The 22,436-nt window shown below is 29.7% G+C and overlaps 3 protein-coding genes across 7 annotated transcripts in view; 1 reads left to right on the top strand and 2 right to left on the bottom strand.

Annotated features, from left to right (window-relative positions):
- Positions 1-20,724, top strand: part of LOC149889379 (uncharacterized) — a 33,138-nt gene extending 12,414 nt beyond the window's left edge. The window contains exons 3-4 of one of the 5 annotated variants that reach the window (XM_090084530.1): positions 12,763-12,814; positions 20,371-20,724. In XM_090084530.1, the coding sequence (XP_089940656.1) occupies positions 12,763-12,814; positions 20,371-20,398 (80 nt within the window). In that variant the 3' untranslated portion in view covers positions 20,399-20,724. Of the gene's footprint in view, positions 1-12,762; positions 12,815-13,063; positions 13,664-14,094; positions 14,268-20,370 lie in introns of those variants that run through there. The other 4 variants (XM_090084533.1, XM_090084529.1, XM_090084532.1 and 1 more) reach the window with 4 other exon arrangements.
- On the bottom strand, positions 9,037-10,451 carry LOC149889381 (uncharacterized). Its single transcript, XM_090084537.1, has 2 exons — positions 9,824-10,451; positions 9,037-9,669 (listed from the first exon to the last, which is right to left on the bottom strand). The coding sequence occupies exons 1-2, from the start codon at positions 10,011-10,013 to the stop codon at positions 9,431-9,433; spliced, it is 429 nt and encodes a 142-aa protein (XP_089940663.1). The 5' UTR covers positions 10,014-10,451; the 3' UTR covers positions 9,037-9,430.
- LOC149889380 (uncharacterized) lies at positions 14,075-16,792 on the bottom strand. The gene is made up of 3 exons (XM_090084536.1): positions 16,141-16,792; positions 15,577-15,943; positions 14,075-15,153 (listed from the first exon to the last, which is right to left on the bottom strand). Exon 3 carries the CDS (start codon positions 14,800-14,802, stop codon positions 14,365-14,367), a length of 438 nt encoding a protein of 145 aa, XP_089940662.1. The 5' UTR covers positions 14,803-15,153; positions 15,577-15,943; positions 16,141-16,792; the 3' UTR covers positions 14,075-14,364.
- Positions 20,725-22,436: the final 1,712 nt, after the last annotated feature.

Raw genomic sequence — 22,436 nt, 5'->3', positions numbered from 1 at the left:
AAAGAGACAAGATTTACTATAGAAAAATACTTTACAGCATCCAGAAAAAAAGAGTACATGATTATAAAACTTTATTAATATTTTCGTGATGCTGGTGCGTTTTTTAACACACCCTGATTAAATTTAGGGACTGTCTTCTCCGATTCCTTTGGATATGTCTTTCGGACAGCCTCTAAAAAGAGAAAATTAATGAAGCAATAATAGATAAAAAAAATCATTGTTTTTTTGGAAAGCAGCGTTAGAAGACACTTACCAATTACACATTTATAAAGGTGGGTTTCTTTAAAATTTCTCTATCCACCTCTCTGTCTATCCATGAAGTTTATCATCAGCGAACAATGTAATTTCTAAATTTCTAAATTCGATTAGTTTCTCAGATATCTGTAAAATATGTGCTTGTAATAACCTAGCCATAGGCCCTTTACGGAAATAGTTCAAAATTCTTTTGAATAATTAGTTGGTCTTTTGCATATAGTCAACGCAGAAATCCGGAAACATATATAATACCAGTAGCTATAAGAGGAGACTATACTTTTGATGTTACTTATACAACTGGAAACTAAAATCGTAATCTGTTCGCTTGCAAATTTCTTGTTCTTCATTAAACTATTTTAAACATCATTACTACTCTTCCTTCCCAAGAACCTTTGATAATGCGCCTTTCACAAGAATAATATCCAGTATAAACAACAGTCTATTTTAAAAATGATCTTGCTGGAGCATCACACAGAAAAGTTCTAACTTTAACAGTGTGTTCAACTGATTTTATTGTCAGACCGAATAACTTTAAACCACACAATTCTTGTCATTCTTCCGTAAATGAATATAAAGACGTAATTAAAAACGTAATTAAGGAAGGAATTAAAGCATGGACGTGTAAGAGTGGACGTGCAACTTATAACAGTTTAACTTTTTGTATTTGTTTAAACTTTTATAGCATTTGTTTAATAAGACTGTTCATGATAAAGTAACTACTTCACGTTTTGACAAATTACTAAACAAATTACAGCAAGATAAAGAAAATTAGTTGTCGGCACAAAGAGACTATCATTTTTTCAAGATGAACACTTGTAAACTTGGGAACTTTTTTCATGTAAACAAAGTCTGTGAATGATAAAATAGAGCTGTAAGGATAAACTTAAAATGACTAAAAAAAAGTATAGCTAAATAAAAAAAAGCTTAAATGTACTTTTTTATCAAGATCTGATTTCATTCAATTCTTTCGTCCTTCATTTGCCAAGCTATTTTATAATTCATTTGATAATGCAAAACCTTTTCAAAAATGATTTAAATTTATAATTATCTTACAAAATGCGGCAGATATTTCATGTTTTCGTTTTTCATATTTCATATATTTTTTCATTTATCATAAAAAGCACATAATAACCCATTAGTTTTTGTCAAATAAAGTTAAGGTTATATATAGCTGGTAAATCATATTATGTTAATATCAAGTTCTTATTTATTCTTGCGGTTTGCCATAAATTGGCTTTGCTAAATTCTTTAACACTGTGACAAATTATTTTTGCTTTCTCGTATTCATTTTATGTTTAACTATATATAACTGTATATATTTCTATTGTTGAACATATACATACATACATATATATATATATATATATATATACACACATATATATATATATATACACATATATATATATATATATACACATATACATATATATATATATATATATATACACATATATATATATAAATATATATATATACATATACACATATATATATATACACATATATATATACACATATATATATATATATATATATATATATATATATATATATATATATATATATATATATATATATATATATATATATATATATATTACACACGTCTTTTTAAGCCGCCATTAATAGGTATTAAATATGACAACTTTAAGAAGTTTTAAATAAGACGACTTACAGTGTTTCATTTGAGACCAGTTTAAGACATCTTTAATACCAATTTCAAGTTGTCTTAAATTTGTCTTTAAGACGACTTATTGTTGGGTGGGAAACTTCCATGATTAAAGACATCTTAAACTGGTCATTCCGAAAGACGTCTTAAGCTGGTTATTCGGACAGACGTCTTAAACTGGTTGTTCCGACAGACGTCTCGTTAAGATGTCTTAAAGACGTCTTAAACTGGTTATTCTGACAGATTTCTTGTTAAGATAAGTTAAAGACGTCTTAAACTGGTTATTCTGAAAGACATCTTAAACTGGTTATTCCAAAAGACGTCATAAACTGGTTGTTGCAACAGACGTCTTGTTAAGATGTGTTAAAGACGTCTTAAAATGGTTATTCCGAAAGACGTCTTGTTAAGATATCTTACGGACATCTTAAACTGGTTGTTCCGACACACGTCTTGTTCAGATGTCTTACGGACGTCTTAAACTGGTTATTCTATTCGACGTCTTGTTAAGATGTTTTGCGGACGTCTTAAACTGGTTGTTGGAAGACGTCTTATTGAGGTGTGGAAAAGCCGTCTTAAACACGTCTTTAACTAGTTGCAGACGTCTAGACGAGTTAAACATAAGTTACATTCGTCTTAAAGTCGTCTCATGTTGGGTGGGATAGTGTGTATATCAGGGTAAAAGAGTCTGTTCATATTTATAAAAACTTCATTTTAAATCCATTGTTAATTTTTAAATATCGTAGTTCAAACATTTCAATTTATCATTTTTTTCGATCATTTTTCTTGATAAAAATCAACAATATGGTAGTTGAACAGAGTGCTATTTTATCTAGATACACCAACTTTTTCTTATCTAAAACTGGAGCTTCTCCTAGCAATTTTGTTAAATAGTATGAATTAAAACCAGTTTTTAAAATATTTAAAGGAAAATTCAAACGAAAAATCGAAAGCCTGTTTAAACTTTGATCATAATACTGCACAGTGGGCCAGTAAGTGGACAAAATGGGAAAATTTTTAGTTGTCTAATCTTGAAAACTTATTTAATTTTAGTATCTATATATATTAGGAGAAATTTATTGATAACTTATTTATATTAAATCCCTTAGTTACCAGGACTCTAAGCATTTGATTATTGAAATTAAAAAAAAAAAAAAAAAATTTTAAATAAGTAATTAACGGTGACATCAACGTTGTGTTATATTTCAATTACATCTACGTTTTTGAAACAAAAAATTAGTACATGTTATTCTAGAGTATTTAGAGATAAGAAAAACCAATGTGTGAAATAAATTTGTCATAGCATGTTATGACGTCTGTCGGAACAACAAGTTTAAGACGTCCTTAAGACATCTTAATCAGACGTCTCTCGGAATAACCAGTTTAAGACGTCTTTCGGAATAACCAGTTTAAGATGTCTCTCAGAATAACCAGTTTAAGACATCCGTGAGACACCTTGACAAGACGTCTGTCGGAACAACAAGTTTAAGACGTCCTTAAGACATCTTAATAAGACGTCTCTCGGAATAACCAGTTTAAGATGTCTTTCGGAATAACCAGTTTAAGATGTCTCTCAGAATAACCAGTTTAAGACATCCGTGAGACACCTTGACAAGACGTCTGTCGGAACAACAAGTTTAAGACGTCCTTAAGACATCTTAATAAGACGTCTCTCGGAATAACCAGTTTAAGATGTCTTTCGGAATAACCAGTTTAAGATGTCTTTCAGAATAACCAGTTTAAGACATTCGTGAGACATCTTAACAAGACGTCTGTCGGAACAATAAGTTTATGACATCCGTGTCTTCGAATGCTGCTTTCCAAAAAAACAATGATTTTCTTCACCTATTATTTTTTTTTTTATTAATTTTCTCTTTTTAGCGACTGTTCGAGCGACATATCCAAAAGAATTCGAGAAGACTGTCCATAAATTTATTCAGAATATGTTAAAAACGCACCAGCATTACGAAAATCTTATTAAAAATATAATCATGTACTCTTTTTTTGTGGATACTGTGAAATATTTCTATAGTAAATCATGTCTCTTTTTTTCATTTATTGCATTTTGATAGTTCATATTTTTCACACCTTCCTATATTCAGCCACCACCTTCCAGTCTCTTTCTAACACAATATAAAAATATATATTTATATTGTATTGGAAGGAGACTGGAAGGTAATATATATATATATATATATATATATATATATATATATATATATATATATATATATATATATATATATATATATATATATATATATATATATATATATACATATATACACACGTCTTTTTAAGCCGTCATTAATACGTGTTAAATAAGAAAACTTTAAGACGTTTTAAATAAGACGATTTACTGTGTTTCATTTGAGACCAGTTTAAGCCATCTTTAAGACGTCTGAAATAAGGCAACTTTAGGACGTTTTATTGAAGACGACTTACAGTGTTTCATTTGAGACCAGTTTAAGCCATCTTTAAGACGTCTGAAATAAGGCAACTTTAGGACGTTTTATTGAAGACGATTTGAAGTGTTTCATTTGAGACCAGTTTAAGCCGTCATTAAGATGTGTTAAATAAGACAACTTTAAGACGTTTTAGTTAAGACGGCTTACAGTGTTTCATTTGAGACCAGTTTAAGACATTTTTAAGACCAATTTCAAGACATCTTCAATTTGTCTTTAAGACGACTTGTTGTTGGGTGGGATGCTGTTCAACGATTTGTTTACTTGTATAAAAAAAGTGGAAATCTGAAAACTATACTGTCAAAAATTTTGAAAAGAAGTTTGTGAACTGGTTTAATGAATATTTAATTGTCAGAAAAAAAGATAATGAACCAACTGCAAGTAGACTTGGTCGAAAACCAGTTGCATTTGATAATAGTTCTAATAAAACTAAAAAACGGCGTGTATCTTGTTTAATTGAATCTCATTCATCCAATTAATTATTTTTTGCTGCTAATAAAAAGTTTAGAGATGAATCAATTAATATTGCTGCCAAGAACGTTTTAAATATTTCAAATACAGATAAAGCAACTGAATATTCAGCAGACGAAGCACTGGCTTTAATAATTGATGCAAGTCTGACAAACGCTTCCTATCAATTGATTAGAAGCGGAGCCTTGGAGAAAGAATATAATATTTACCCCGCTTACAATGATGTCAGAGATGCAAAATTGAAATGTTATCCTGCAAACATAACAGTGGATGACTATTCAGCTTCAGTTCCTTTAAAAGATTTAATAATTCATACTTTGATAAGAATCTGCGCAGTTCGGGAACCTGTGCTAAGGCACTTGATATTGAACGACAAAGCAATAAAAACGATAACACTAACGTGTAAGGCTAGTTTTGATGGTGTTACTGGCATTTATAAACAAGTTTTATCAGAACCCGACATTAACAGAGATTTAAAGCGTGAAGAATCATTATTTATTACTTGTCTAGTACCATTGGATTTGACTGGTTTTAACAACAGCATTTAAAAGGTGTCTATTTGGAGAAATCAAAAGTCGTCCTCCACAGCTTATTGTAGACCCATAAGATTTGCATACAAAATGGAATCCAAGGAATCTGTGATTGAAGAAGATCAGTACACTAAAAGTGAGTTAGAAAGATAGGGTATGATTTTATGGAGGTTTGCAGATCTTCTATTGAAGTGAATTGTATTATTGAACTTACAATGATTGATTTGAAGGTTCAAACGATATTATTGTTTTATAATTTTTTGATGCAATTTAAAATTGACAATGTTTTCTTGCACTATTTTTTGCTTTTATTATTCTATTTTTTGCTTTTATTATTTGTTATTCAATATAAGTGGGTCAAAAATCCGATAAAATATTCAAATGTCAATTTACCACTTTGTAACTAAGGAGAGTATCCGGTAACTAAGCAATATAAGTACCCATAGCAACTAAATTTAAAAAAATTATCACTTTTGTAAGAAGTGTGATCTGATATTGGTACTCATGCCAAATTTAGTGAATATAGTACTTATAAAATATCTGCAGGTAACAAAATAGTTTGTTGTAAATAAAGGTATCCATAGCAACTAAATAAAAAAATATTACCTTCATAAAAAGCACAGACATCATATTAGTACTCATACTAATTTTAATGAATATAGCTCTAATATTAAATTAGTTACGAATTTTTTCCAGTAAAAGTGAATTCTGGCCCACTGTGCACTGTTGGTTCCATTCATTAACAAAGGAGCGCAATTCCGGTCTTACACACAGATCAGTTTTTTTGTGAAATAAAAATTTCTTTTCATCAAGCGTTTAAAAGTTATATTTAATTAGTTACAATTTTCAAGTAGCGATTGACAGTAACAATTTAATCAAAAGTTATTAAAGTGACGTCTGGAATCGTATAGGATTAAGCATCAGTGATTGAGTATTAAACTTAGCTTTGTAATATTTCCATTCATTTCTCTGACTGCATTTTATCTATTCATCTTTATCATTCTTTCTATGCATCTTTAGGCGACAGAAAGAAAAAATAACAATACAAATTAAAATTTTGATCATTTCATTGCAAATTCCATTTATAAATAAACGTAGCGCAATCCAATTAACTCTTACGTAGTTCGTAAGAATGTTCAAGGCTTTTGTTTGTTTTTTGATTGGGGAATTTCTTACGGAGGTATTTTCCTTTGCACGTTCATAACTATAACCTTCATAGCTATTACGTGTTCCTGGTTTTCACACGAATCAATTTTGACATCTTCATAGCTATTACTTTCATCACGCGCTAAAAAAAGTGATGCTTAATTACTACTTTTAAGTAGCGATAGTTAATAAATGAAAACATGTAAGGAATTCTGATTTGCAGAAAAATTTTAATCCAAAATTATTAAAACGTCACCTTAGTTTTCAAGTAGCGACAGTTGATAAATGAAAACATGCAAAGAATTCGAAAACACGTAAAGAGCCACAGAAAAACTTTAATCACAGATTATTAAAATGAAACATTTTCTATTTGTGTCAATGTTCTTTTGACAACAAAAAGAAATGACGACGTAGTGCGTCAATCCGTCTTTTTACGATGACAGAATAAAAGACGAGAAAACCTGACATTTAAATTGAAAACTGAGTAATAATTTCATGACTGAACTTCTCCTTACATAATGTATCGATCAAGAACAGAAATCGCTTATTTTACGCTGTTATTACACTACCTAAAAATATATTTTACAAGTTCTATGCTGATTAAAGCTGAAGAAGTTAAGTGCGGAACAGATAATGAATTAGAGAGCATCATCATTATTTCTACAGGGAATATCACGTGCAGAAACTCATGCTCGTGTTCAACAGCTGACGAATTTCAAAAAATCTCATATATTGGATGCGAAAAATGCTGCTGCGAGTTAGCTAACAAAGACAACTTGAATGTAATCAATCGTTTATATAGCCAAAACATACGAGGTAGTTCATGCTAGTTACTTGATTTTTACATTCCATTTGCTGTTTAGTAGTTTTAACATTAAATGATAGATTATTTTGGACATGCTAGATAACCAAGTATATTCTCCTCTTGGCAAATTTTCCTCTTCAAAAAGAATGGTTATATATAAATATGGTTATGTGTGTATGTGTGTGTGCGCGCGCGTGTGTGTGTGTGATTGGCTGGTAGAAAAGGTACCGTAAGTGCGGTCACTAAATAACGAGAAAATACAAGTTGAGGTCAAATTTTTCATTCTTGATGTTTTTGCTTTGTATGAGCAAAAAAGTTGCAGTTTTTGTTCTCAAATTCGTGTGAAAACCAGGAACATGTAATAGCTAAAAAAGCTGAAGTTTGCAATTTTACTAACGATGTGAATGCATGGGCCGTGTGAAAAACTTTAACTTGTGACTATCTATTGTGTTTGAAGTTATGGCTGATTAAATTATCATTCATTTTTATAGCCGTTTTTTCAAAAAATTTAAAAAATGCTCGAAGAGGATTATCTAATATCTCCGGAATTTATAGGAACATCATTGTGAATTTTTTTACAATAATGCCAATAACTATAATGTGTGTGTATGTATGTATGTATGTATGTATGTATGTATGTATGTATGTATGTATGTATGTATGTATGTATGTATGTATGTATGTATGTATGTATGTATGTATGTATGTATGTATGTATGTATGTATGTATGTATGTATGTATGTATGTATGTATGTATGTATGTATGTATGTATGTATGTATGTATGTATGTATGTATGTATGTATGTATGTATGTATGTATGTATGTATATATATATATATACCCAGCAAGCACACAACGTTGAAACAACTTTGAAATAACGTTGATCGACATTGATCAATATTATTTCAACGTTGATACACACACACACACACACACACACACACACACACACACACACACACACACACACACACACACACACACACACACACACATACACATACACAAATATACACTAAAAAATGACAAATATTAGTAATTTGTTATATATTTTTTTACTTTCAAATTCAAATTTTATATTGATTTTGAAACTTATGTTTTTATAAGATTCTTAATCAAAAAATTAGGGGGAGGGGGGCGGAGAGAAAGTGTTGTAGCACCCATTAAACTAATCACCCTGAAGGTTTTTGAATAGATGATGATTTGCTTCTCATGTTTGTATATTTATTTTCAAAGCATTCTCAATATGAAATTCATAACCATGGTGGCCACAAGGAAGGTATAAAATATGTCTTTGAAAACGTTCATATTTTCTTTGTTTTTTATTGCTTCTTTAAAGATGTGATGGCAAACGCAAAAAAACTGCGTTTTGCGTTTGCCTTCCAAAATAAAAACTCACACGCAGACTCAAACGCATTTGACGCAATTTATTGTGTTTACTTACGTAAACACAATTTACGCAAATAGCTGCGTTTACGCACGCATTTAATACGCAACTTACGCATATAAAATGCTTTTATAAAAGTAACTTAAACGCAACTTACGCGTTTAAATGAGTTTGCAAACTTGACACAAATGCGACTTACCTAATCCGTTTTAAAAAATGTTTCTTTTCAAGAAAACGCGAATTATTAAGTAGTTACTTTTTATTTTTTAATTCAAAGATATACAACTTTTTATTTAAACCGCTGTGTTATTATTAAAACTATTGGTATTATTGAAATTATTCCATTATATATTCATTTTATTTTTGTGTTTTTCAAGTTCAAAAAATTTATTCTTTTTATATGATAAGTTTACATTTTACTATCTGAGTCATCGTTGTCCGAAAAATCATTTAAACTTTCAAGAAGTTTTAAGTTTACTTTTAACAATGAGCGACTGATAATCAGATCAGTATTCATGTTGCTTCGTTTCTTTTCACATACAAAACCAGAAGTACTAAAATATCTCTCTACAAAAGCTGCTGCTGATGGAATGTTTAGTAAGATGACAAATAGCTTTTGTAACAGGTATTTTAGAATTTTTGAACCAAAAATCATTAGAAGGATACACAGATATAGCAAATCCTTTCTCTTCGATTTGTTTAAAAAAGTTTTTCTTTTTCGATTTCAAGTAAATAAAGTTGTAAATTAGGCTGCTGAGCTTCTGGGAAATAGTTATCATCTAGCATAAATCCGCTGAGCGAATCAGTTTGCTGATCTTTTGAACTCAATCGTTCTTTCGCTTGTGTAAGCTCACATCCTGGTTGCGATTCTAAAGCACTTTGATAAATATTACGTGGCGTAAAGAATTTCAGGACTTTGTACAGCTTTTCTACTGTTCCTAAACAATTTTGGGTTGTGATACAAACTTTAATGTAATAAATTAACATATAAAAATTGTTAAATTTAAAAATTAGGTTTTGAAGAACTATTTTTTAAACTAAATTTTAAAACTATTTTTTTTGTCTTAATTAAATAATATAACTTATAAATACCTTTAACAATAAATTGACAATCAGGTCTAAAGTACCACAATTTAAGCTTTGAGATATTCAACAGTGATGCTACTTGATAAATTCCTGAGTTAAGTTCGTACTGAAACTTTAATTTAAAAGAAGAAATTAACAAGTTAGCAAATTCTTTTCCATTTTCTTGTAATTCCACTCTACTCCATTTTGAAATCATAATAGTCAATGCAGGCAAAACATCAGCAATCGATGAAAGGTTCTTTTACACAATTAAGTTGAACTGATATGCGGTAAGAAGGATTTGTAGGTATATAATCCGGTCAAAATAAACATTTCGATTTACAATAATTCGCATAAAGCTGAAAATTGGTACATACCTATAGGATATTATTACAAATAAAATATTAAAAGTCCCCACCGATCCCATATCTGCAAAAAAAGTTATTAAAGGTTAAAGGTTAAAAAAAATAGTTTTTTCTTTTTTTCCAATTAATAAGTTTTATCATAATAAAGATCAAACAAAAGTATTGCATCATGAAAGTATTTAATAAAATTGCCTTTATACATTTTTATAAGAATCGTTATTCCTGAGATATTGAAATGCTTGCGAAAATATATTGCGAGAAGATATTGCAAGAATATATTACGAGAAAATATATAGCGAAAATATATTAAGTATAGGGCGATTTTATATAAAATATACTGCTAGAAAAGACATTGCAATTCTTGTGAAATTACGAAATTAATATTCATATAATATAATATAAATATTAGGAAATCAATATACATATAAATAATATATATATAATATTTGCATATATTTTATATTATTAAATGCATATTATGTATTATATATTCGTACTATTGTGATATATTATATATTAGCATTTTCTTCGCTTTCTTCTTCTTCGTAGTCATCTTCTTTTTCAAGCTGGATATGTGAAAAAGATACATTAATTGTCTCCTCATTGATAGCATCAAAATCATCATTTATTGAATTTGATTCAACGTTGGAGCAAGACTGGCGTCGGCAATCAGTACACACCGATGAACATAATAACCCGACTTTTTTACAGCTACATTTTGCATTACAACCCTTTTTGCAATTGCAGAAGATGGTGTTGAGAAGTCTTTCCGGAGCTGGTGGAAGTAAAGTGTCAATCGGCTCTAATGTATTATCTACTAATTTCCAACCCCAGTCAGATGGGTCCAGTTGATTGCCTAGCCATACTTGAACTTGATAATATACTCGATACAAGTGTTGACTTGAAGAAGCAGATGTTGGAGGTTTATGATTATCCTCATACATCAAAGTGTCATTGTAGGATGCGCATAAACCAAAAGACGAAAAGATTTGTATAAGAAGTTTGGAACCGTCGATGGAAAAATACTGAGAGACCCAATTGAAATTTTGATTTAAAAGACCTAGGCCGAACAACAGACATAATGCTGTGGCTGATACTTGTACAAACTAATTTTAAATGTTCTAATTTTTCATCGTTTATTTTTCAAAATAACTTGCTCTAAAAAATAAGTCAATGACTTTGGAATATCGCTGTTAATATCTTCAAACATTTGACTAGGCAAGGGATAATTGGTATTATCAAATACCAATGATTGAATGTCCTCTCGAATGATTGCTGCCACAGTTTTTAAAATTCGAAATCGTTATTCTTCTTTATTTTGGCTTTTCTTCTCATACCAAGCTTGGTTAAGAATATCGCTATGATTGTCAAAAAAACAGATAAACGTTAATTTTCCCGGTTTTTCAGCGATAATAATTTTATTGCCGAACTTCAACTTTAAACGTGTCTTAATTGTTCTGTTATCTAAATGTGGATTTTATTACTGAACTTCAACTTTAATCGTGTCTTAATTGTTCTGTTATCTAAATGTGGATTTTATTACTGAACTTCAACTTTAATCGTGTCTTAATTGTTCTGTTATCTAAATGTGGATTTTTGCAAATATTTTTTAGTTCTTCTAATGAAAACTGGCAGTCATCGCTATTTTCAATATATTTAAATATTTCTTCCATCGCAACATTTGTAGATTCATCTTGAGAACGACCGATTTTACACCCATTGGTTGGTTTCAAGAAAGAATTATAACAGGTATTATGATATTTAGCCTCAGCAGCAACTAAGTCAAATTCATATTCAATGCGTGCAGTAACCTTTTTTGCTTCCTCGTCAAAACGATTCCATGCTACCTTAAGAATTGATTCTTTAAATTCAAGTTGCAACTTTATGAATTTTACGCCGAACTTTCTTCGCTTTCTTCTTCTCGGCCTCCTCGTTTGCTTCATCGCCGCAAAATAAGCAACATCTTTTTAAACAAAAAAGTGATTCACTTACGCGCGCTCTGGTACGAGGTGGACTATTTTCAGATGTGCTGACTTGATCTATATCTTGCTGTCTTTTTATTGCAACAAAGTACTCTTCCGAGTATACTTTTTACGGCACACCACATGAATCAAGACTTCAGATCTTTCAGGTATTCATAAAACCCGTCACTTCTTTTAACACTTGTATGAATCAAAGTCTTCATTCCACGATCAACAACAACAGTTTCACTTGCTATTAAAAGTTTACTACATATAAAACATAGTTGCGACGTTTTGATAAAAGTATTAAACGGTTCCAATCGTTATAAAAAATACTGCTCGATACTCTTAACTGCAATGGAACGTTCAACGCTAAAAGTATTTCATCGTTTGTAACTTTGTTCCCAGAATTTTGGGAAGTCAGACGAGAAAAATCAGTTGAAAAAATTATTTGAAAAAAGCATTTTTCATTGTTCTTATACAAGTTCAAAGAAGAGCCGACGAAACAGTTTATTCAAAAATGCGTTTAAATGCTGTTCGCTTTTGTCTGATCTATTTTTATGATAAAAACTTTCCTTTTTTTTTTTTAAAAAAAAACAACTTTTTTTATGTCATAAACCTTGAATAACTTTTTTTGCAGATATGGGATCGATGGGGACTTTTAATACTTTATTTGTAACAATGTGCTCAAGGTATGTACAAATTTTCAGCTTTATGCGAATTATTGCAAATCTACCACTATTTTTTTGTCTATTTTGACCGGATTAATAGTTCAATCTTATCTAATTCGATTGGGCATTGATTTTCCGGATCGAATGCATTTCTTTTATAAGCGCTTTGAAAACTCTGTAAAATTATGAAAGCAGCTGACCAACGAATTCCATCACAACTTGTTTATAATTTAGCTTCATTTTTTATGTGGTATTGAACGCTATTTATAGATTGATTTATGCTTCTTGAGTACTTTGAAAGCGTCGCAAGTAAACGACACATATGTATTTGTTTCTTAACAGCGATACGTACAGCGATGTTTGTGTTATGAGCTGCGCAAGAAAACCGTGGAAGTTTCAATGTTCCCAATTCAATTTCAAGATCTTTAATTTGCTCACCACGACAAAGATCGTATTTTTTATCTTCGTTAAAGTCTTAAGTGATGTTTACTTCCTCAGCTGTTTCGGCTAACTGAATAACATTTGTAAAAGTAAGCTTCCTTGATACAGTTAATAGCACTTCAAGAAGTTCATCAGAAGTTTGAATTTCAGTATTTAAGACTTCATCTTCACATATTTTTAGCTACTCATTATCTGCTTCTTCAATATAAAGTGCAACCTGTTGGTTCAGCAATGGATCACCTTCATATGCACTTTCGCCACCTTTCGTCTCTTCAACTCTATCTTCTTGAGACTTTTCAAATAATTGCTTAAACAGTCTGACAAATGAGCTCCCTTCATCACATGTAATAGCTGTTAAATAAATATGACTTAAGTAATCAATAAATTCATTGTGTTTACAGTAATTAAAGCAATAAAATAAAAAAAAAATTACCATTTATTTTTGATTTATTGAAGGTAAAGGTACTTATAATCTTTTCAACCCCTAATTTAATATTTTCTTCATTGTCCCGTCATCTGTTCCATACCAATAATGATGATTTCTTTTTTAAATCACTGTTCGTTAATGTTACACCAACTGCAATAAAGTCCAACATTTCAGGAGATGTCCATATATCACTAAATAAAGTGACAACCAGGGCATCGTCTAGTTTTTCGTTAACTATGTTTGATAGTTTTGCCATCGTTTCTGGTATCAAGTTTTCTCTAAAATTTTTTGCACAAAGAAGTGAAACTTTGAATAGTTTCCTCAAAAAGGGATTATTAAATACATTAATCGAGCAGCTTGATGTAATAAAGAACTTAATAGCGTTCAAAGTATCGGCATCTAGCACGTTTCGCTTTTTATTTGATTTGTTTAGTGTGTCGTATGAGTAAAACTACTTACCCAAAATGTCGTGATGTTTTCTTTATTAATGCTTTTTAATGTTGGATGTTCGACCAATACTAGCTGTAAACTTTTGATTCAACAATCTGCAGAAGAACTCAACCTCATTTTGTGATTTATTTATTTGAGTATTAGATGTAGTGAAATGAAGATATGAAGTATACTCTTAAAGTATATAAAAATCATACGCTACATTGTTCATAATAATATTTTAAATCTAAGAAAAAGTAATTTAAATACCCGTTCAGTTAAATTTACAATAAACTTCTTTTTCGGAAAAATGTTTCTTTGACCAAAATCTTGTATTTTTGTTTTTCAAATTACACGAGTCTTCAGATAATTTTGCCAAAAGACTATAACCCTGAAACTTTAATCTCGGGTCTTGCTGAATAGGAGGAATAGAAATATTGGAAACTGAAGCATTATTCGAGGACTTTGCCGATAATGATGTCAACTCAACACTTGTTGTCTGTATTGTAAAATTCGTCGTTTTGGTAGGATTTACAGATCTTGTTCTTTTTGAAATTGCTTCTCCAGATTTAGATGCAGAGGAACTTTGAGATAAATAAGGTTGCAATTGCAACTGTTGTGATTGCAATATTTCTTCTTCATGTCGCTTTTTTGAACTAGACTTTATGATATCCTCATGATAGGTCTCACTCTTGCGAGATTGATGTGTCATATTAAATTAGGTATTTATGAAACGATTAAGTAAAACTTGGTTTTGAAAAGAGGAAAATGGCCTTTTATGTGTCAGGTAAAACGCCCTGTATATATTTAGTTTTAATATTTATGTTTTGTTTCAAAAGAAATAAACTTACCTAAAGGTTTTTAACAGTAAATAATCACAGGACGTTTTGCACCCCACATAAAAGGGCATTTTTCTTCACCCAAAACTGGCTAATTGCAATTGAGCTAGTTTTATTGATTGAGTTTTAAAATTTTTATTCTTGGAATATTGTGGAACAAATTACTCACAAAACAAACATTTCTTTATTATAATCACACAAATAAGAAAACTAATTTTTTTAAACTTTTAGTGGGGCAAGATGTTCCTAAAGTGTAGTCCCTTGTGCATTTGTGATGCCTAGGTAAATTAATATTGTTTAATTTCTTATATACTACTGTTTTAAATTCTTATAAATAAAAAATTAAAACCTTTCCAGTAATTTACTAACAAAATCCTTTAAAAAGTTATATATTAATTAAAACCAATTATTTGTATGAATATGCAAATATCCAAAACAATAGTATATAAAAGGAATTAAACAGTATTAATCAAATGCACAGGGGACTTGACTTTATGGGCATCTTGCCCCACCCTATCCTAAACTTGAAAAAATAAGAAAGCAAAAGAAGAGAATAAAAACAATTGTTAAAAAAAAAATGAAATGAAAAAATTAAACTGTAAGGTGCAACGATCGAAGGGGGAGAAGACTGAATCAAAGTAAGTAACTTTAGTACATATCGTATCAACAATTCTTAGAAAAATCTTTTAGATTAGATTTTAGATTTTAAATCTTTTAGATTTAGACTTTAGCTTAGACCATCAATTCCGAGCTTAACAAAATAGCCAACAGAAACTTTACGAGATTGAATAACATGATTCAAAAGACATGACAAATTATTGCAGTGAGAAACAACCCGAACTGTACCAGAATCTCCTTTTCCGTTGGTAATTTTTAAGCCACTGCAGGTGAAGAAATCACTTACGTGTCAACCTGCTCTGAGGAAATTCATGTAAAAATTTGGCTCTACCATCTTGCTGATTGATATTTGGTTTATAGTCTTGACCAGTTCTTTTAATCCGTTGTTTGACAGACCTGTATTTAATTGTACATTTATGTTTACAACAAACTTTGTTTAGAAAGTTTGGTAAAACTTTTAAATTATTTGTTTTTAAAGAGATTAGAAACTTGTCAAAAATATCTTTCCTGAAATCTATCTAGTCTCATTTCTTTATAGTCAAGATTTTCTTTCAATATATGTATATAAAAATTATTTATGCATAAATATTTACCGGGGGTTATTGTAAGTGGAAGCCCGCTGGATTCTTTAGCAAATCGAATAGTTCCTTCCGAGGATAATTTTTCATTGGAAATAACTCGAGATTTAATTTGTTCAGCTGCTTTGGTATCATTTCCTACTAAGGATTGAAGAATTTCCCTGTACTTTATTTGAGAGCATTGATGTGGTAAATCTTTTCCTAAAGCGCTGAGGCATGTGCAACACACACTTAAATGCACTGAGGCATGTGCAACACACACTTGGTTCTTTGTTAATGGTGGTTTGCTCTTAAAGAGGATGTTTTTCTTGCAGCTTTGAACGACCAATTTGGCAGATTAGGCAATAACACATCCTGCCTCTTTTTTCAAGTCTCACTTGTATTGACTTGAAATTATTGAAAGGAGGATGTGCAACTTCTTTCCCCTCTTGTTTCCTGTGCAAAGTAGTTCTTCATGATTCGGAGAGTCCTTGTGGTACTCAAGAATCACTGATATTGATCTTGGTCTTGTAAAGTTGGCATATTCGATCTGCTTGGAAAACAGTAAGCTGTCTTGAACATTTTTTTAGACAGAGCAAGCAAACAAACTTTCAATTTTCATAAGGAATCTCTGGTTGATTTGGCTTTGCGTTAATTCACTAAATCTTTCTTCACTAAATCAAACTCTGCCTTTTACAAAATTTAACCTTAATTTATATTGGATAACAATCCACTTAACATTCTTACAATAATTAACATACTTACAATTATTTAAATTAGTGATACTTGTTAACAATTATTAATGACACTTGTTAACAATTACAATTTTTTAACATAGTTATAACTATTTAAATTAATGATATTTGTCACACTTAATGACAATTTAGAAGAGATCTTATTTGATGAGACAGTCCTACAAACGATTTTTACCGCTCTTCAAAGGACTTTTCTGCCCTTCATAACATTTCTCTCTTCAAAAATGATTATACTTTTAGAAAACTTTTGATAGAAATTTTCTCTATTTGTGCCTCTGCAATTATTTATATAAAATTTTTCAGATTTTTTTTCAAAACAACCCTAATCTGTAAAGATTGATTTTCCTCAGACTGGCCCTCCGAACTTTTTAGCAGTCAGTTATATTAGTTATGTTATCTAAACTTTTTAAGTCATTTATCTTCAATATAACAAATATTTGGTTTTCTCACAGTTTTTATCAAATACCGTTCAAAAAATCAACACCGGTATTTCGGTATTAAAAAATGTAATACAGGAATACTGCATTAAAACCGGTTTAAAATGTTTTCAATTTAAATAAATGTTTTCAAATTAAATAAATTTAAGAATCACGAAAAACTTGAAAAGAATGCAAATTTATTGATTTATTTGGTAGAACCTACTCTACAACAATTTATCAAGTTAAAGTGCTAATATGAGCAATTCATTTTTATCAAGCACTTTTATTTATTAAACATATGCATTACAAATAATTTCTGGCAAACATAATTTTTAAGTTAAGAATGTTTTTTTTAAACAAAATCACAAATAAATGTTATTTTTTTGAGTGTTACATTAAAACTTCTTTTAGTAAAAAATTGTTATAAAGCTTTAAAAAAAGTCAACACTTTAATATACATATTACAACAATAACTCTGTTTCTTATTGACTGAAGTTTGTAAAAAGCAATTGAAAAAAAAAGTAAGAGAAAAAGATCTTTTTCAATTTTCATTTTTCATGGTTAGATTAAATTGCCATGACCTTCATTAAACTTCAAAGCTAAGAGTTGTAACTTTGGAAAAAACCAATTAATGTAAAACTTGTTGCCATATATAAACTCAAACACATTGTATACAAGGTTATCATAGATTGTGATGATGCCAACCTAGCTGAATGGCAATTATATGAGGTGATAGCGTACACATCAAGGCACCATTTGATGCAAATTTTGAAATCTTCTTATTTTGTCTGCGGAAAATAATTTCGTTTAAATGTTCAAATTGAGTGAAATTTTGACTTCACTGTGCGCCAATAAAAACACCTGTAGAACCTCTCCATATAGTTTGATAAAAATTGGTGCAAATGTTGCCTATAGCCACATCACACTTTGTGTAAAATTTCAGTAAGATTGTTTAACAGGTTACGGATTTATGGCAGTTTTAGTTTAAATTGTGTTAGTTTTTTACTACTTATACCTCAAAACGTATACCTCAAAACGTTACCGTATTTTAGATTATAAATATACGAAAATTCGTAAACATTTGTTACTTTTTTTAAAAATATTACTTATTCTATCATGTGTTTAAACTTTTTTTTTTGAGAAAAAACCTAATATATAAAAGTAAACTTGTAAAATTCTGGTTCCTTGAAAACTCTTTGATGAAACTCTTCTCATTATCTGATTCCTTGAAAACTCTTTGATGAAACTCTTCTCATTATTACTTGACTCACTTTTAAAAATCATTTAAATTCTCAGGAGATTTATAATCGCGGGTTGTTGTTTTTATTCTTTTTTGAAACAATCTTAAGTGTGTATACTTTAAAGTAGGACATACATAATTTTTGTTGACATTTTTTGGTAGTTTAGTGTGTTTCAATGACATCCTTTACATGTTTTGTGGCACATTCTACACATATATTTGATTTCACAGTTTCAATTACTGTGCCATCATTTTTCCAATGTTGAAGAAAACATTTCTTGGCTCTTTCATGACACTGAACAGTTAGGGAGAGTTTGATATGTTTGAGATTGATAGTGTTAGTTAGAAAGCCAAACATCCATCCATGTTCCTGTTATGTTATTACATTTTTTTGAATAGTTTGCCTGGACTGTGAAATCAGAATCAAAGCAAGTAATCCCAATATAACTCTGAAGTTTCATCTGGAATGACTCAGGTTAGGTAGGGTCTTAAAGTGCTTTTTTGGAAAGTTTCCATGAATCCATAATATTTTTAGTGATGTCCAAGCTCCCACAAAAATATTTCATTACACCATGCTATAGATGGAAAAGACATCTCAGTTGAAGACTTTTGAAGTTCATATTGAATTTTCATATGGAAGTTCATATACCTATTGAGTGCAAGGCACCCCTAATTAATCAAATATTAATAGTTGATATTTGGAGATTTATCTTGTGAAATGGAACCCACTTTATGTCTCAAAGTTAGATCTAGCACATGGTGCTAACAACTAATATACTGTGGAATAAGCAACCATTTTTGGAATGAACATTTGACTCAGAAAAGTTACTACATTACCTTTAAATCATGTGTTTACTGCAGTTGTGTCACAAATGATCAATGTGATATCATCCCACAAATCAAAGTCATTCAGCAAACTACAGATACTATTGAACCTACTTTTGGCTTTACCATCCGTAATAACAAAACTCCTCATTTGATTTCTTTTTCACAGTTTTTTAGAATTACAATTTGTATTTCTTTTCCATCAATTATTTTACCATCAAAATGAAGGGCCAAGAATTTTTCTTTGGGAGTGTTTTTTAAATTTTGTTTTACTATGTATGCTTTTCTCATAACACTTCTGTATATCCCAAATGGAGTTGGAGTTGGGATTTTAACACATTGTTTTGATAACTGTTGACACTCCTTTTTACTTTAACGTGTGCTTAGATTTACTTTTGTTTTTTTTAACTAGTAAAACAGCAGCAAGAGTAGGCTGATTACTCTTCTTTCTTATTTTTAAATGGAGATTGTAATCCTATTCACTTTGAGAGTCTGATGTATTTGCGATTTCTTGTGGGGCATAGTAGTCAGTTCATTATCAAATTTTTTATAAACAAACTTCTTTGGCTTGGTTTGTCACATAACCCTTTTTTTTTGCTTCAATTTCAACTTTTCAAAATGAACCAAGTTGGTTGTTCATTTCTAAATGTTTTTTCTTTTGACGGCCATTCTGTTGCTTATTTTAAGTTTACTGCGTCATAATTTGTAAAAATAGTCTATAACATAAAGTTTTACGAATTAAATTTAATGATCTCCACCGCGTTTCAGAAAATTTGTTTATCTGAGATATTTTTTTTACCTAAGATACGAAATGGTTAAATATTTTTTTACATGTAAATTAAGTCTCATCTAATGATTCCATGGCCATTTGAACATTACAAAAAAATAGGATAACGTTATCGCCGTAATGTATATTGTATTTTGAGATATGCATGCTTTCTAAAAAATAGGGTTATTATAAGTAATAAAACATGTTTTTAAATGTTTCAAAGTATTTGTATTTTTTTAGGTTTTTTTATTTTTCTAGGTTTACCAGGAGTATTGCAAGGGAGTAACGAAGATGTTGAGAAAATCCCGATGTGTGTTTAATGAATTTTTATGCTGTTCTTTACTTTCAGTTTTTATATTTTATTTTGTATTTCTAATATTTAAAAAAAAAAAAAAAAGTGAAAATTACATAAATAGAACGTTTATTACAAACTTACATAATTCGAATGTGTATTCAAAGTGTGAAGGTATTTAATTTGCTTAAACAGTTTGTTTAAAAAATGTTTGTTTTACATATTTTTAAAGTGAAAAAACCCGTAAGTTTACTTTTCTTTCATTTATTTATTGAATTCTGAATAATTTTTTGAAATTGAGCTAATAGGACACCTATAAATAATTATTTTGGTTTTCAATTAAAGATAAATCAATCAAAATTCGATAAGAATTAGTAAGAAATTGAAATCTATTCATTAAAATAAGGGATACAACTTATGTACTCCTAAGGGGGAGCTGGAAGCTGTGTCGTTTTCAAAAGTGAAAAATTTTAGTTCGTTGCTAAAATTATATAACTAAGTAACATTTCATCGAAAGTAAACGCGTAAATTAGTAATTGACGGTTAAAGCAATCAAAAATCAGTATTGTTTTTTTACTTATGAGTTGCTTTTATTTATGAGTTGACTGAGCAGTGAATGCTTCAGGGAAGAGATAGTAAAAATAATAAAAGAGGAAGAAAAAAATAAAATAAGAATAGGAGTAGTTAAATCAGTATTGTTATTCTGAGAAGCTTTTAGTGAAATGATTACAATCGAAGGATCCTTACCCTCTGAGAAAGCGGTTGAGTCGGTTGAGAGAACAGTCAACGAGTTCAATCATGATAATGAAAATTAAAAAATGTTTAAAGTGAAAAGTGAAAAAATATTTCAAGTGAAAAGCTCAGAAAAATGCTGAAAAAGATCTTTGTGTTCAAAGTGAAAATTTTCCAAATGTTTAACTCGAACATATTCTTTAAAAAACTTTACAAATACAAATGATAACTCTTAACATCTTAAAAATTCTCTCTTTCTCTTATTTTTTCAAAATTTCTCTAATACTGCTAGTGAACCGTGATTGTACAATTTTAACTCTAGCTCAGAAGTGCTGAAGAAGATCTTTGTGTTTGTTGATGAAGGAAATAGAGATGTGATACTTAGCTGAAAGCTTAGTCTTTAACGTTATACACAAACACGTCATCAAAAAGGTGAGATTTGTTGCTAGATATTTTTAGAAGATCATCTGTTAGCAATCACTTAGCGATCCATGTCTCCAGAAACATGTTGTTAGCTAACATGGGCACAAAGTCAATTTAATCTTGTGCTCCAAAACTAGATGGATTAGCCCTGTGGATGTGTCTTATAGGATCATTCTACTTGAGAAAAACAATTACCGATTTACAGTGAAACGGAAATATCTATTAGTTAAATAATCAATAAACAACGTTATTTAAATCCATAATTAAGTGAAGCCTAATAATAAATTCCTAAATTTGATCTTTAAAACCAAATAACTGAAAAATCAGTAGTAAAAACTTGGTTAATATTGATTAATCACGGATTAATTGATTAATACCAGATTAATGATTGATCATTAACCAATCATTAATCTGGTAAAGTTTCCATTTAATCACAGTTATTCGAAAGGAATCCACCAACTACCGTGTTTATTCTTCCGTATCATCTGTATCGCAGAAATTTTTTTATTTGCATAACTTACTAAGAAAATTTTAAAAAAATACCATAAGTAAGAAAGTCTATGGCAATTTATGCTTAATTATATAAAAGACAAAATACAGTTCAATACAAAATACAGTTCAAGATAAAATACAGTTCAAGATAAAATACAGTTCAAGATAAAATACAGTTCAAGATAAAATACAGTTCAAGATAAAATACAGTTCAAGATAAAATACAGTTCAAGATAAAATACAGTTCAAGATAAAGAACAATTTAATCAAACCTTAGTTAATAACACTGGGAAACACAACCTTTGGTGTATAACAATTTCTAATTGTAATACAAAAAATGTCAGTTATTTATACACACACACACACACACACACACACACACACA

This window comes from Hydra viridissima, unplaced genomic scaffold (assembly GCF_058129835.1).
Source record: "Hydra viridissima isolate aposymbiotic clone 2 unplaced genomic scaffold, HvirCarnegie_v1 scaffold_4, whole genome shotgun sequence".
Classification (NCBI taxonomy): domain Eukaryota; kingdom Metazoa; phylum Cnidaria; class Hydrozoa; order Anthoathecata; family Hydridae; genus Hydra; species Hydra viridissima.
Note: the sequence above shows the minus strand (reverse complement) of the source record. Positions and strands in the feature narration are given on the sequence as shown.